The following is a 17,196-nucleotide window of genomic DNA, read 5'->3' as shown; positions in this document are numbered from 1 at the left end:
GGGAAAGAGAATTGAGGCCCCGAAGCTATTATTGATGGAGACATTCAGCGTCTCTGTCACCATCCCATCACCCATCGACAAGTTCTCTCTCTTCGGTGTTGTTTACTCTTTGGGGTTAATGCATTGTAATAGTCACTTCAGCAGCATAAACTGAGGCACCGTTTACACCCGGTGTAAATATGGAATAATTCCATTGACGTCAGGAGGGTCGTGGGTGGATGGCAGTGCAAATAAAAGCAGAATGTTTTCCAACACTTCCTTATCAGGTCCAGCACTAGCCCTTTATCAAGAAAATTATGAAGTTCTGCGAGTGTGGAATTTTGCACACCATTTTTCAGATGAGGGTGATCTGCCAATATTTACATCTGGCATAAGTGGCAGTTTGGTTCACATAAGAAGCCTCAGCAGTTCTGAATGCTGTTGAGTTCCCGACAACTTTGCAGCTACTGCAGAAAGTGGAAAATACAAGGATGAGAGGAATGTGCGCTAGATTTTCAAGATACTGAAGGCAGGAGACAGTGCATGTGACTCATGTTTCCTCGGCTCTCGTGCAGCACAGGTAGGAAAACCAAATCGGACACACACGCTCACCAATTTTGCCAGTAGTGTAGACTTTGCCCAGTCCTTGTGTTTCGCCCTTTTCTGTCCACCTCTGGAAGAGCTGCTTAAACATGGCTGACTCTGCTCCGTCATTCATCACTTCGACGTTGGTGGATGAAGGATAGCCTTTGGCTTGGATAAAACCCTAGAGGGATTGAGAGAGGACATTAGTGGGGACACACTGATCTTTCTACGGACTTGAGAAGAGGGATGTGAACGAGACAACAGAGCAAACGTCCCCCACTGAACACAGCAGCATGACTCACGGGAGGACTCACCCCAAGACTTGCAGTCAGGCATAAACGGAGGTGCCTACAAGCTCTCGCTGTAGTAACCATGTTTATTTCTGTCTTTAGTGGACTGAACCCTCTCCCTAGAGGCTGGTCACCTGGATCACATGCTAAACTTAAACTCTGTATGGCACCTTAGTCTTGAAGAAAGCATCATTCAGAGGGTCTAAAGTAAAGCCTCCTTCTTTATCTCAGACAGCTCCACACATGGCTTTTGGTGATGGATCTAGAAGTGGAGGGGAGGGAGCAGTGATGGGTTGTGCCCATGAGCCAAGAGCTTAGTTCAGTTCTTTGTTTTTCTCCAAGCTTTTTGTCCCTCTCTAGAACACAGAGACTGTCCTCCCTGTGGAATGATAGCCAGCATGCGTGTCACGATAGTGAAGGGGTGGAGGCAGCTCAGTACCCCAGAGCATGGTGTGCATTCTGAAGGGACTAAACTCTCACAAATGTCTATTTTTAAATCTTTTTTCCCTAAAACCACTCAATAGTAGAGCCACTATTGAGTTAAAAGACTACTTCAACAGCGATGAGTGATACAGTATGAGAGGGAAGAAAATTATCTGTGTTCTACCACAATGCCAAAGTCATTGCTTAGTTTTTGGGAACTGCTCTTGTGTTTGTCTCGGCAGGCTGCAGGATGACCCGGAGGTACAGCACTGACAGCCGTGGTTTAGGGAAGGAGCCCAACTGTGGGCTCCTGAGCATTCTTCTGCTGTAAATACTGCAGCCACACACCACCCCCAGGGAAAAGCAGAGCAGATGGGCTTCCATCCCTCCCACCTGCCACACTGAAAGAGCCATGTCTTTGGTAATACATGTGTAGCTCAGGGCCAGAATTTGCAGAGCATATTGTCCACTAAAAAGCATCCGAGTTAAGCTCTTGGAAGCAGCATAGAGGACTGCAAGGTAAGTAAGTTTTAAGGCAAAGTTTGTCTAAGCTTTTCTTCTCCACGACAATAGGTACAATTGGTATTGAAGCCGGGTGTCTCCAGGTAAGACCTTATTGAAGGTGGGACCACTGAAGTTCAGCATCTCCTAGTAAGATCTCACTGAAGATGAGGCCATTTATGGTCTTCACTTAAATGAGCAGATGAACCGAGTTCCCTTGTAGCATTCACTTGAACATGCCAACTTAGAATCATAGAATCATAGAATCATCTGGTTGGAAGAGACCTTTAAGCTCATCCAGTCCAACCACTCCCCTGCACTGCCAGGGTCCCTGAACCATGTCCCTCAGCTCCACACCCACACGCTGTGAAACCCCTCCAGGGACGGGGACTCCAGCACCTCCCTGGGCAGCCTGGGCCAATGCTGCACAACCCTCTCTGGAAAGAAGTTGTTCCTGATTTCTAACCTAAATTTCCCCTGGCGTAACTTGAGGCCATTCCCTCTCATCCTGTCATCCTTAACATGGGAGACCAACCCCCACCTCACTACAACTTCCTTTCAGGTAACTGTAGAGAGTGATAAGGTCCCCCCTGAGCCTCCTCTTCTCCAGACTGAACAGTCCCAGCTCCCTCAGCTGCTCCTCATACGACAAGTTCTCTAAACCCTTCAGGAGCTTCGTTGCCCTTCTCTGAACCCACTCCAGCAGCTCAACGTCCTTCTTGCAGTGAGGGGCGCAAAACTGGACAGAGGACTCAAGGTGTGGCCTCACCAGTGCCCAATACAGGGGGACAATCACCTCCCTGCTCCTGCTGGCCTGGTGAGTAATCTCACATGAGCTTGGTGGCTGGCTTCACTGTGACCCTTTCACTCTCTCCAACATCCATAATATTGGGGCACGGACGTTACAGAGGATATAAGACCCCCTTTAATATCTGTTTATGGACTTGTTGACCACGAATTTGTGTAATCCCATCTTGACCCTGCTGATACTCTCTGCCTCCACCATCTCTCAAATCAACCGATCCCAGAACTCCACCATTTACTGTATAGTAAAGTATTTTCTTTTATCCTTTCTTCTCTTTAATGAATTTTGTCCTGGTTTTAGTGGCAGATCTTAGTTCTAGAGCAATTAGGTGACTAACAATTTTGTCATCACGCCTTCCTTAGACATTTAACTTCTCTGTTATGACACAGATCAGTACCTTGAGACCTACGCTGCCGGTCAGATCCAGATCAGCACTCAGTTAACCTCCCACAACATTGTTGGCACTATATTACAACTCACCACAGCTCGAGTGAAGGCCGCTTTTTTCTCTTCCAGGCTGGAGGCTTTTCCTCTCCAGACGTAAATCTTAAAACCACCTTGGTCTAAAATGTAGCAGTCCTGAAGTGAAACAGAAAAAACAGACGTAAAAAGCTCCGTGCAGACAAAGGTCCTCAGCTGTAGACTACTCGGGTTGGACCCTTCTTGGAGATTTAGATTAGATTAGATGTAGGTCTAGCTCATTTCATTGCCTTGCAGAGCTCTTACCCTGGTGTAACCATGAGCAGAGGCAGCAGAAGGTGGATTTACTGTGGTTTGGAAATGGACTACAACTACCACCAACCCTACGGTGCAGGGGTTCACGGGTACGCTGACTTTGCAAGCACACCTGACCTAAGCAGCTGCCCTTTAACTATAATAAGGTAAAATATGGATCTTTCTTAGGCACTGCTCAAAACTGGCTATTACCATCTCAAGAAAGATGCTCCCAAAGCAGCAGAGCCACCAGCTCCAAAAGGCTCCAGGAGAAGTGTATGCTGAAATGCTACCCTCAGCCTGCCGTGCTTCAGCACTGCTGATGGCGGTGCTCATTCATGCCAGAACTGCTACTAAAGGAGCAGGAAAAGCCCAAGTTAGACATCTTCTGCATGACTGTTTTGTGTCCCCAATTTGGAGCTAGAAGTGTGTTCTCACTGTAAACACAGCAGGGTCCCAAGCCCAAAGGGGATGAGAGGGCTCCCAAGCAGCCTGTCTCTGCTGCAGAGAACCGGTGCTCCAAGCTGAGAACCCACTCCGTGACCAAAGGCTTCTCGTTTTTCAAACTGAACTTGGACGAGAAAAGCGAAAGCTTCCTCTGCCTCTGACAGGAGTCTGAGATGTAACAAGGCTGACATCCGAGGAATGAGGGAGCTGAATGAGCACAGCACTGTTTTGGAACAGGCTGGTTGCACTGCAGAGGAATAAGGATGAGCAATTCTCCGCCAAATTTTACCCAGAAGGTTATTAGGAAAACCTCTTCCCTTTTTGTCTGTAAGGAATCTCCTTCAACGGCAGGGCACTGAGACCAGCCGCCTGCTACAGCAGGAAAACTTATCTTCACGATGTTGTGAGCAGAGAATTCTGCAGATGGAGGGCTGTCCCAAACATCAGGTATGAAGAAGCCTTACTTCCACCTGGAGTTTGCTCCTGGCCCACAGCTCTCCTTGACCCTGGCTGCCAAGCTAATACCATCCTTGGCTGAGAGAGACAATTTGCCATCTCTCGCCAGAGCAGCTTCAGCACACCACCTGCCTCTGGCCACCTCAGCTGCAGAAGGGCTGAGCTGTCCTGTTTTCAGAGGACACGGATAAACTGGGAGGATGGAAGGGCTGATACTTTCAGATGGGGCATCCCTTTGAAACAGGAGCTCAGCTATAAAATACAGCAAGCCACAGCATCCTCTTCTCGAGGTAGGGGCTGATGGCTTTCTCTCACCTCGTGCTGGAGCAGATCCTGTGTCAGGGGCCGGGTGGCTATCTCCTGTACCACCAGGTCATTGTCCTTCTCGTAGACACTGGAAGACAGTCACCGAGCAGACTCAGGCTCCACAGTGCTCGCCACGAGAATGGACAGGGTTTGGAGCCCACCCCTGGACTTACTGGTAGAGCCGGACATTTGCTTTCTGCAGCTCATCTGCTTTCGCATCTGGGATGGCATCTCGGAGCTCCCCACGCCTCTCACCCAGCACCATCTTCATGATCTGCATGAGGTCCGGGCAGTCTTTCTCGTTGTCAATGATGCCTATTTGAGCGCGGCCGCCTCTTTCGCTGTCCCTGATGCTGCGAGCAAGTGCGAGACCCTGCACAAGGATCAGCAGGGGGTAAGTCCTGATGCAGACAACAAACTCAGCGAGCCTCAGACCTAGCGCAATGACTGAGCACCAATAGCGTGAGCCAAATTACCACAGCTCTCTGAAGCTTCTAGTGCCCTCTAAATTTACCTATTAAAAAAGGCGATGTGTTTGTAACGCCTGTTCATTAACCAATTCTCAGGAAAATGTTGGTTTTCGTAGCTGCTAGTGGCCCTTGCTCCCGCAAGGCATAGGCGCGTGACAGCCACAACAGGCATTGCCTACGCGTGACTGTCATAAGCAGGACCAATGATCTTGTGAGTTGGTCTGGGAGAGAGATGCACTCATGCTGAGGACAATGAGGCTGGACATTGCAGAGCTGCAGGATCCTGGATGCCCCATGGTGACATTTAAATGTTTCAAGTATTCAAAAAAAAAAAACAAAACAAAAAAACGCCAAGCAAAAGATTAGGCTGAAATCTCCATTTTCCACTGAACTGTTTTTTTCCATGACTCTTACCACCACAGCTTTGAAAGGGGCCCCTCTTTGTCAGACCTAGGCAAAGATCTGCTTGATTGCCAGCCCTGAGGTGACCCATGGCCTGTTCCTCACAGCAGCTGTCCCCCTACCTGTTCCCCCAGCTCTGTGGCCTGAGGGTTTCTCTGTCTCTTCTCCACTCTCTGTTGGATCTTCTCCTCTAGGCATTGTGTCCTGGAAAATTGCCTTTCCTGTGAAGCTTCCCCTTTTCCTAGCTCATCAGATGACACCATGTGATGAGCAGCCCCACCTGCCTTTTAATATGTATAATGACTGGCTATGAGTTTAGCCAGCACCTTTAATCATAATCCATTGATACATCCTGCTTTATTCCATCTCTGTATCTTGGTTTCTTCAGCCATAAAATTAGGATAATGACCCCTTTGCAAAGGGCCTTAAGAGCTATGGATCTGATCTATCAAACCTGGGTCATGTATTCCTCCTTGACTCATACTGACCAAGATGGAATTCCCCGTGATGCTGTTAAAAAAAAAAAAAAAAAAAGAAAGTTCATCTACCCCTGGAGTGTTTACTGCAGCTAAAGCTGCTGGTGTTGCTGACTTTGTAGTTCCACATCATCCAAACCACAGGGCACAGAGGTTTTCACCGTGCCAGCACGAAGCGCTGTTTCTCCGTTTTCTTTTTCCAGGCACCAAAAAGTACTGCTAGTACACTCAGTGGCTCCTGCCTGTACTCACCCTGGATTTCTCAGCAATGCTGCAGCTGGGTCCGTTCCACTGAATCAGCACTTTCCCGAGGTCCAGCAAGAAAACATCACCCTTATTGAAACTGTCCCAGGAGAGCGCTACCTGTCACAAAGAAATGGAAGTGCTCGGCAAACCAGGGAGGACAACAAGAGCCACAGGAGTCAAGTCACAGCCATTGCAAACTTGTCCTTGGGGCTGTAACAAACAGTCCGCAATGACACACTCATTTTTCTAGCACTCAGCTATTCACTGAGCCCAGTGGCTTCTCTCACGACAATACCAACCCCCAAGCGAGGTCTTGAGAGCTAACCTGCAGTAGGGGTCCTTGAGCAGAGCTGAGCTACCTAGCAGGCAAACCTGGTCGGAAACAGGTATAGGAGGAGTGGCAAGGAGAAATGATCCATAAGAGAGGGCTCTTCTTCTCACCTCTGTGGCTGACACGTGCTTCTTCCCCTTGACATGAAGCAGGCGCTTGATGTTGTACATATTGGTCTCCACGTGTTTAAATCCTGAAGCAACTCCTCCTTTCTTGTAGCTTTTTGTGTAGTGGGGAATAAAGAGTTAGAGACAGCTAGAAAATACCTTCCCCCCATCCTCTGAGAACACCTCAAGCTTTTGGTGACAACTAGAAAACCTAGAGCCAATGTAATCTCCTAAACGGAATGTCAAATGCTGTGTTGCCTCAGTCTACGGTTCACGGACCCTGGTCAGCCCACGACTCCTCATGGCGTCCATCCATCTGTTACAGGTGTTGTGTTGTGCATCTTGGGAGAAGGGGTGTAGATGAACAGGCAGGTCAGGGATGGCAACGGAAACACAACACAACCGAACTGAAAATCCGATTAACCATGGCAGTGCCATCTCCGAATTGAAATGTTCCATAAACATTCAACTAAAGACAAAACAGATTTCACAGAAAACAGACATTTGCTAAAATTTGGTTTTCTTCAAAACAGATATTCTATTAGAAGCAGCTTAGATAGATAGACAGGAAATTGTTGCCACAAGTGGAACAAAATGCTATTGTGGACAGGTACAAAATGTTACTGGAAACAGGAACAGAGCACTGTCTTTCTCTCACATTTAATCTACATATTTTGTTCTTCCATCCTTGAACACACACACTTTGTAATTGCTGTTTTTTTGGGCAAGTCTAATCCGCTTCCACATATCCTAGACCATTTTAGAAAACAGATCCAACGCTCATCCTCCAGTAATAACTGACCCAATGCAATTGCCATCTATGGGAAAGGAGGCAATTGCTGAGAGCCTCATCATTTTTGCCATGTGGGTAACGTAAGAATTTTATCATCACCCGGAAGAGACTGGCCAGCGTGGTCAGGCGTGTGAGTGATTCACAGTACTTTACTTGCTTGGCTCAGTTAAACATATCCACAGAAGGATGTTCTGGTGGTTAGTCCACCTGTCAAGGTGTGGAAAGAGCCTGCTCTAACTTCTCATTCTGCCTCAGACTTCCTGATGGCCTCAGGGATGTGGTTTAGACCAAGATGAAGTCTAACTCATACGGCTTTCAGAGGCAGATAGGTTTCCAAACAGACTTCTACGCCTACATATTTTTGAAGGTCTGAATTTTAGTCCTTTATTGGCCCTTGGTCATCTTTAGAGATGAGGGTAGAGCACTTTTCTGTCTCACAAAGTCCTGAGGAAGCTCATGAGAGGTTGGAAAAATGCACAATACAGAGGTATCAAACCCAGACTGGGACTGAGGGTATCAACCACGGGTGGGTTTTCATCTGAGTTTTCTTCAGCAAGGCACTTGGCCTATTTATTGCCAGTGAAGGTCTTCTGGGAGGACTGCTATTGGGGTCATCTTCCAAAGACCCCAAAGAGAGCAAAGACCACGGGATTGGATTCAACAGTATGTTTTAGATGGCAGAAGTTCAGAATCAAACTTTTCTTCCACTACAGGAATACTACTCCTCGTGCGAGCCAAATCAGCACTCCTCTTCAAGGTGGGTATTGGCCCAAAGTGCCCTGAAGGGGCGTGTTAGTCTAAAGTGTGTGGAGGAAAGGAAAGCTAAGCTGCAATTACTGCAAATGCCTGGGGAAGCAACCAGGAGACCAGGATGGCATGGTTCCCGACTCAATGCTTAGAAATAATTCTTTCAAAATGGGAATATTTTCTTCTGAATTTTGACCAACTTTAGTACTGATCCACATTTCCCAGATTTTTGAAGTGTTGATGGCTCTGAGATATAGAGAAGAGGAGGGAACCCCAGAGACAATGACACACCTTGTTGCAGGTTGTTTTACACTACTCACATAATGCCGTTGCGGAAATAGCTTTGGAAGGTCTCAGACTCATGTCCCTGCACTTCTCGGTGCTGCACGGGGTTCCCCCTGAGTGCACTGTCCAGCTGGGTGACGTACATGGCCGCGGCACCTTGCTCATCTTGAGATGAATCTTTGCCAATCCAGTAATGCAAATCCACAGCGGAGCCGCGAGAGGTCCTTTTGGTCTGGAAGAGGTGGGAAAGACAGGTCAGGATGAAGACACAGCCCATATGTGTTTGTCAAACAACTTCGCTGGCCAAGGAGACCTGGCAAAACCAAGTGACCATGGAGCCCCCTCCCAGGGCCTTTCCCAGTTCTGCCTTTCTCTGGGCAAGGGGGGACAGGACGGAGCCTTCGGCTGCTCCCTGGGAGCTCAGCCTGGAGCCAGAGACCTTACTCAGGAGAGCATTTACGGGTTTAGTAACGGGTTTACTGAACTGAGGATGTTTGTGTGTGATATTCTTTTATAACTCCCACCAAGGAAAACTGAGCAGCTGCGCAACTGCAAAATTGATGTGTTCAACCTGTCCTACTTTTGTGGAGTTTGATATTAAAACTTGGAGGAGACTCTCTTCATGCATCATGTTTTTCAATGCAACGTACGCTGCTGTGCGTTTGCCTGGAGATACTCTCCTTCCTTTCTCATGTCACACTACACAGTGACTCAAACTGCCTCTGAACTCCTGCTGACTGCAGGACAGCCGTCACTCCGCGTGAAGCTGAGCCTGTGTGTGCCTGCTGCAACTCCTCCTCTGACAGAAACACCTGATCACCTAGAAAGAGGATGTGAGCCATCGGAGAACAAGAGCACTGATTGTTATGGCAGTCGTGCCAGCTATTTTTCAGCACCTACTGGGTTAAACCCCACCACGGACACCTGGGAAAGGTAATAAAAGCTCATTTTCTAAACTGGATTTGACACAAAGTTCTGTTTATTTGCTTTGTGCTGTGATACCACAGCGAAACACGCCCAAAGAACTTGAATAAAATACAGTTTGGTTCCTGTAGGCACAGCTAATTAATTTGTTGCAAAATCGCGCAGTTTAATACTCTGCTACTGAGGATGATCAAAGTCCCACAGTCCCGGGGAATGTCTTTGGAGAACCTCCCGTCGAGATGCAGGATGCAAAGATGTGTATTTTTATTCTCCTGTCGGCAGGGGAAGGCAGAGTTGAGGGCTGATGAAGTTGAGGGCTTTCTACCTGGGGAAGCTACTGCAACGTCAGCTGAGCCTCTGAGCATCACTATCTGCTCTGGCGTTTACAGGCAGTCAGCCCCTTGCCACGACACCCACACTCTGCTCTAAGCGTGTCTCTGGGCAGAGCCTCCGAATCCATTCAGCACGCAGAAGTCAGCACAAAGGCACGTGCACGGTGAAGCAGCGGAGGAACTCATTCCTCGTCCCTAACCCGGCCTGCTTTCCCCACCTGGTGTAGAGCGGATGTGCCTTTGGTTCTGGTGGGGCAGGGGAGGCTTTGCTGTCTCCTGACTGACAGAGGAGTTCGCAGGAGGAGACTCAGACCCAGGAAGTGGGAAGTGCTTCTGGTTTCCACCATAAGGACATTGTTTGGTGCAATGGGGCCTGGATGAAGAAATTTGGAAAGCAGTCTGGGAGCTGAGTGCCACCATCATCCTCCCACAGAGCTTCAGGAAGGCAAGGCAGTTTGCACAGCCCACAGAGCAGAGCTGCTTCTCAAAGTTCCTCATGCTTCTGGCTAGCCTGGGTTCAGCTGGTTGCAAGTAGGTCTGGACCAAACTTGGAAGGAACAGATGAAGTGTCTTAGTGGGGACATGAGAAGGGCTGCAGAGCCTCTCTGCTGCTGGTGTGTCACAGTATGTGGCACATTTCCATAACCCACATCACCTGCCGAAACTGAGACCCTCTGGTCAGCCAACTCTTACATCCCCCAAAGCCTCCCGTAAGCCGTGCAAATGTGGGCCTTTATTTAGTGTGCCGGGAACGTACTGGCCACTGCGCCATGTCTGGACATGACTCGGTTGGAAGATAAATAATTTTAATGAATTACTAAGCTTTTGGTTCCTCCGGACTTTTGCTTCACTAAACATACAGTGTTCTCGGAACAGCCACATTAAAAGTCAGTGTGAGATGAGATGGTGAACACACGTGCACATCCACTTTTACCCCCGTGCTGCTCTCACCAGTGAGGGCACCTAGGATCCAACCGCAGCTAAACAAAAAGGGTTGAACCAGTTGCCTACCAGAGACCAATCTTCATCATTCCTACTTACGTGCAGAATTACGTAACAGTCCCCTTCAAAAAAGGTCCCATAAGCCTTCTCAGGTACAGGAACCATCTTCATATTCTGTAAGGAAACAAGTGTTTGGGTCATTGCCAGAACTTCAGAGCCAAAAGCTGATGGGAGTGAAACAGGAGGCTGGAGTGCCCTGAACACTGAGGTGACAGTCCGGGTTTGGAGGAAGAAGAATCAGGGCTGTGCCTGTGAGCTGGGAAAAGCCACTTCTGGAGGAAATCCCAGCAGCACTAAGCGGTGAGAAAGGGCAAATGATAACGCTGCTTGGACAGACCAAGAGGTTTTAACTCTCTCCTTTCCCTCTGCAGTCCTGTAGGTCTGCAGAAAGAAGACCTACTGGCCAAGCTGAAGCTCTCTGGAGTTTGCATTGGTAGGGGGTTTCCAGGGGAGTGAGCACATCTCACCCCAGGTTTGGTGCTGGGGCACAGTTTTTACTCAGCGCTCAGGATAACTTTCAGAGCTTTGTTAAGATAACCGCTTTGCCAAGGACTCGCAGCAACTAGCAGTGCTGAGAAAGACAGACTCGAGGACACCAGTGTGTCCCTCACTCCTCCAGACCCTGATTGCACACTTCATCTGGTACCAGTGCACAACAAACCAACCACGTCTGCCCAGCATATGTGCCTGGATGTTCCATCCACCAGTACACATGCAGCTCCTGAGCTCAAACTGGCTCTGTGGTTCCCTGGAATTGGAGATACGCATTCTTCCGGTCGCCTGACTTGTTTCCCAGCATACCAGCTTGACCCTTGTGAACCAACAGGTCTCTAATTACAGATCCTCTGGGAAGAAGCTTAATGCAGTGCTTTGGAGAGAAACGGGAAGGCAAAGACCCTGTGATATGTAAAACACAGCTGAGATGTGTTGAGGGCCAGCACCATTTGGAGATGTGTTGGGGCTTCTTCCCACTGCTCTCCTGAGTGGACTCGATCTCATTCGAAGCCCTCACTCATTGCAGGGGAAAGTTCTTGGCGAGTTGGGTCAGAAAAAGGCAGAATTGGGTACAGCCCAGTTCCAATCCAAGATGAAATACCACCACAAGCAGAAGTGACCTCGCAGGCTGCAGTATCTCTCCCTGCAGTGACCCATTGATCAGAGTGGGAAAGCCAAGGGTGAGGTGCAAAGAGACTCCATGGGATGTCTCTGCACGCTCCCCGTGGCAGCTGCTGGTGTAGACCAAGGTCACCTATGCACAACCCCGCTTCTTGGTGAAACAGGGAATTCATTTCTGATGTGCTACAGCAGCCTTGCGTTGGTTCCCAAAGAGGGGGAGAAGGTTTCCAGTGCCGGAGGAACAGCTTCAGCCCCACCACACTCACATGTGCTTAGTCCATATTATCCCTCTCTAACAAACAGGAAACCAAAGCAATAACATGTTGAAAGTTGCATAGGGAGATGTTGGGTCTCCTGTTTCCCAACGAATCTTCCCTGTAAGACCCTCTTTCCCCACCCAGATCACTTCAAGAATAGCTTTCTTGAACCATACACACAGACACGCGTGCAGAGGGCATACGCCGTCACTGCCTCTTGTCGTACCTCTATGCCCCATATCTGCAGCCCCAGCTTTCTCTCAATGGTTGGTAGACTTGTGTCACCGTCCGTCATCCTGCAGTCTGAGCTAGAAGGAAGAAGAAAAACCAAAATAAGTATATAATGCTAGATACCAGCAGATAGACAACGTGAACCCCCATTCCCAGCGTATCTATGCTCATGTTGGGGCAAGCAAAGTGTGGGACCACAGCCCAGCAAAGACAGGGTAGGATACCATTGCTCTGGTGTGGGATTCTTTTTCTCCTCTTTGAATAGGTGAAAAGGATTTGCCGGGGTGTTGGACCTGACATCAGTACTGCTTTGCTCCCACCATGTTACAACAGCTGGTAAAGACAATGCTGGACCTCCAGGAGACCCACGCCCTCCTGGAGCAGCCAGTGGAGGTCAGGTCAGGTAATGTGGGGCACTGGGAGCCAGAAGAATGCAGTCTTTACACTTCAGGATGAGGTTCAGGTCTAAATTAAGACAGCTGCAAGTTATTGCAGGGCAGGGCACCAGGCTTTCAGCTCCGTAAAGTCGATGGAGACATGGCCAGTGCAGTCAACACTGTACATGGAGCAATCAAACAGATGACCCAGAGCCTACTTTACACACAGCTCCCTGGGCTCTGCTGCCTGAATGGGGAAGAGGTAGGTTCCACGTTTCAGTTGCCCACACAAAGGTGTCTGGGGACATTTGAGAAGTTTTAGGTATCTCCAGTTGCCCCTCTGACAGGTGAAGGTCTCCCTTCCATCCTCTATCACACTGACCAGCTGTGAAAAGAAAAATGCCCTACCCTTAGCGATGCTCCCTGTTCCTACTGCTTGGATAGCTGAGGTTTTGCTCAGAGGCACCTGTTGAACCCAGCTGGTTGGCAGGGCAACCTCCTGAAGCAAACCAAAGCCCAGAACAATGAAAACACTGGGTGACATCCTAGCAGAGCTGGCTGGTCTGTGGAGCGTGGCAGGTGCCCCCCAAGCAGCTCAGGTCCCACGGAGCGCCCACAGGACAGGTTGTGTTTGTGCAGGGGCAAGACCTGTATCGTACAGACACCTTCCTGTATGAGTCAATCCTGCTCACAAATCAACGCTCAGCTTCGAGAGAAATCACGGCTCGCTGACTCCTGCGGTTTGCCTTCATCTGCTTTGCCAGAGCGCTCCTCTGATTTGCATTTGCTCGTGACAGGCTGAGCGACTGCACCACGTGAAAAACAACAGCAACGTGACTGCCTGCGTTTTCTTCTCTGTCCCTGGATGGAGCGGCTGTACCGACCGTAGGTCACAGCCTCTCCTGCGCTCCTCTGCCCAGCCCTAGGAAACTGCCTATGAGAAGGAACGGTGCCATGGCTGCCTCACCTCAGCACGACAACCGAGACCGATAAGGTGAAAAACAAGAGAGGCTATTGCACAAAGCCATGGAAGAAGCTTCTTCTGAAGGAGAAAAAGAACACAGACAGATGATTCCCTGTCAAAAGGCGTGTTTATTGCTTCTGTTAGGAGAGCATGGAGAGACACGCTGCACTTGGCACCATAAAGTCACAAGAAGTGATGGTCACAGAATCGCAGAATCACCTGACTGGAAGAGACCTTTCAGCTCACCCAGTCCAACCGTTCCCCTGCACTGCCAGGGTCCCTGAACCATGTCCCTCAGCTCCACACCCACATGCTGTGAAACCCCTCCAGGGACGGGGACGCCACCACCGCCCTGGGCAGCCTGGGCCAATGCTTGACCACACTCTTCTGAAGAGTTTGCACATTAATTAAGAGCACAAAAATTGCTGTTGCAGGCAGGAACATTGGTCCAGCCAGACCTCCCACAGGCCAGAGCTGCCAGACCCTGCCTCCTTGCAAGGCAGTAGAGATAAGCAGGTGCCTCCGGGGGTGTTTTGAGGACAGCCCCAACACCCCTCTGCTAACTGAGCAGGGACTCACAGCCTGGCAGCACTCGGCAGCAGCACTCAGAGAACAAACTCAGCAACCTTCACCTCGCTCTCGTCCTCCAGAAAGCTCCAGGCAAGAAGACAAACAGCAAGGAAAAAAGAAAGACATTTTAAACCTCGATTTCCAGAGAGGTAACTGAGAACATGCAGATTAAAAGCCACATCCAAGAAGATCCTACAGTGTTCACTGAGGAGCTAAACACTTTCCTGAACACAGATGCATCCGACTGTGGAAGGCTGAGTCCATGTGGCCTCATGTACCTACCAGGAACAAACTCAGCAACCTTCACCTCGCTCTCGTCCTCCAGAAAGCTCCAGGCAAGAAGACAAACAGCAAGGAAAAAAGAAAGACATTTTAAACCTCGATTTCCAGAGAGGTAACTGAGAACATGCAGATTAAAAGCCACATCCAAGAAGATCCTACAGTGTTCACTGAGGAGCTAAACACTTTTCTGAACAGGGACCTGACTCGCCTGCTCTGAAGTCCAGGACTATCAGGAACTGAAGCCAAAAACATGGTCCCAGGTCAGATCTTTAACCAAAAGACCTTTCCTTTCTTTTAATAGGGCATTTGAAAGGCCCCTAAAAAAAAATATCCCCCGAGTGAAGCCTCCTTCCCTCAGCTATCTCTTTAATTTATTTAGGGTTTTCCCTTCCAGCATCAGAGCAGGAACAACCTGAGAACAAGAAGATGTTTATATGTGAGAGAGGATTCAGGGGGCGCAGTTTTTCAGCAAACCGATGCTGCTCGCTGTGGCAGGCAGCAGGAGGCTGGCTCTCCTGCTAACGGTGGAGGAAACCAGCAGCAGGCCAGCTGTGAGACACAGCTGGCTCCCGGCTTCCCCCAGCATCCCAACCTCTGACCTCCCCTGCCAGGGAAGTTAACCCAAAGGATGCTGAGATTCCTCTGCGTGCAGACAGCCCTGCTGGACAGAACCCTCCAAGAGCGAGCACTGTTCCGGGAATCCCCACCCAAACCCTCCTTGACTCAAAACAGGGATCCTGCATCCCTTCCACTCCCGGGGCTCCCTCCTCACCTGCACCCTGCCTGTTAGTGCTGGTCTCCACTTCTCTGGGAAAAGTCTCCCCCTTACTTCTGAGTCATTAGGCAGCCGGCAGAGAGCACGAAGCACAGGCAATGCTGGCTGTTTCTTTGGACTTTCCAACTTCTTTCGGCTGGTGGCCGAGTTAGCAATAACAGGAACATGACTTACATAATCAGACAGCTCATTTCATTAATGATTTAATGCACGTTTTGAATCAGATGATTCCATAATTCACCTCCTCCCCAGACACAAAATCCGGTACTTATGGAGTGAAAACTTCCCATCTGTGCTGAAATCAGGAAAGGCCGAAACTTTTAATTTAAAAAGACAAAAGAAGGGACGTTAAGAGGCTTGGGTTCACTGTAGGGTTTGAACAGCGATGTCCGGGTCAGTTCCTACCTCAGCCAAACCAGTTTTGCCCAGTGCTAGGTAAAACAAAAACTGGCAAGAAGCATGACTCAAACACCTCTGGGGCAAGAATTCACCAGAAACAAACCTGGTGAAACTGGGATGGATATTTGCTTCCTTGTACGCAGCCACAGCTTCGCTTCTGAAGGGGGAAGAGAGGCCGCAGAGCAGCTGTAGTTCCCCTCCTTGCCTCACACCAGCAACATGCAACTGCTCCATTTCCACCTCTGTGGCCAGCTGCCCTTTCTACATCATTTCCAGGGACTCTCGCAGCCATGGAAAGAGGGGACAAGTTCACCCTATGAGCGCGGGCTGGGAGGTGGCCACGGCAAAGCAAAGACAATTGCTGGCTTGGAGCTGCTCTGCGGGGTCATCACCACTCAGTTAAGATGCTATAAATCCAACTGCAGAGAGCAAACACTGTGGTTGGGTGAGGACAGAGGACCTGGAAACCAAATGTCAGTGGCACGGGTGGATGTTACAGTGAGGACAATCTGGAGCCTCCAGAGCTAAAGGTAAAGCCTTCCCTAACACAGCCCAGGTAACAAAGCTGGTGGGTGCGGGCAGGTGGGTCTCTGACAAACCTGCTCCCCTTCATGCACCGCCAAAATCACCGCAACCCTCCTGTGTGCCAGATGTGATCCCCATCCCCTTTCCCACCAACAGAGGGTGAGGAAAAGCTTTGCCTTCAGGAAGGACTAGATGACTAATTAAGTGTCAAGGTGACTCCCGAGACTGGTTAATGAATAGCAGCTGGGGTGGAAGTGGCAGCAATCCCGGCTTCGGTTTGGTCAGGCTGGTACGTGTGGAGAAAGCAGCCCCAGCAGGACCTTTCTTCAGGAGGATGGGGGCTGGTTGGGTGGGGAGGGAAAATAAGGGCTCAGAAGGGGGACCGGAGATCGTTTCGCACTCCTGAAGTACGTTCTGAATTAGGCCCGGTTTGGCTTGCCGGGGTTTTGGCGGCACACTTGCTGGGCTGCAGTCACGGTCATAAAAAAACCCCAGCGAAATGACTAATGCTCTGCAGAGCTTTGGGAGAATAGGAAGCAGCTGTGGCTCCAGCCTGTCCAGGCTGAAAGGCCCAATTATTGGGAATACTTGGACTGGCACTGGGTGAGGTAAAGCAGGGCTGCGGAGCTGCTTTCATTGTCTCCATCAGCGCTGGGCATCTGGGCCCAAAGAGGTGCCATTGTCTGTCTGCAGAGAGGACAGCAGTTAACTCTTGTCCTGCCCAGAGGAATGAAAGTCAGCGCTGGGCTGCCTTGTGTGGCTCCTCAGCCGCTGCCCAGGACCACTGCTCTGAGCAATGCCCCTAGCGAACCACTGTCAGGAAGCGCAGCACTTCACTGATACGTTGCCTTGTCTTCCAGCTACTCGTGGACGTGGTAGCCAGGGAGGCCCAGCAATGGGACTTGTCTTTGCCGTCATTTTGTCACACGCGCTGTCACATAAAAACCTCCTCCATCATTTCTGGCAGGAAAACAAAGTTTGCATAGGTGAGATCACCCGAGACATACATACCCCCATGTGTGTGTGGCGGTGACAGCTCCTCTCCTCTTGCACAGTCACAGGAAGGGTTACAGTCAGAG

General features: G+C 49.7%; 1 protein-coding gene across 1 annotated transcript in view; it reads right to left on the bottom strand.

The window, feature by feature from the left end:
* Positions 1–17,196, bottom strand: part of LOC104499270 (villin-1-like) — a 34,899-nt gene that overhangs the window by 10,273 nt on the left and 7,430 nt on the right. Inside the window, 9 exon segments of the mRNA XM_010142755.1 lie at positions 592–745; positions 3,064–3,162; positions 4,516–4,594; positions 4,680–4,879; positions 6,107–6,217; positions 6,542–6,650; positions 8,399–8,595; positions 10,661–10,735; positions 12,221–12,302. Of these exon segments, the coding sequence (XP_010141057.1) occupies positions 592–745; positions 3,064–3,162; positions 4,516–4,594; positions 4,680–4,879; positions 6,107–6,217; positions 6,542–6,650; positions 8,399–8,595; positions 10,661–10,735; positions 12,221–12,289 (1,093 nt within the window). The 5' untranslated portion in view covers positions 12,290–12,302.

Source organism: Buceros rhinoceros, unplaced genomic scaffold, assembly GCF_000710305.1.
Source record: "Buceros rhinoceros silvestris isolate BGI_N320 unplaced genomic scaffold, ASM71030v1 scaffold9079, whole genome shotgun sequence".
Classification (NCBI taxonomy): Eukaryota; Metazoa; Chordata; class Aves; order Bucerotiformes; family Bucerotidae; genus Buceros; species Buceros rhinoceros.
This window is presented reverse-complemented; position numbering and strand designations above follow the sequence as displayed.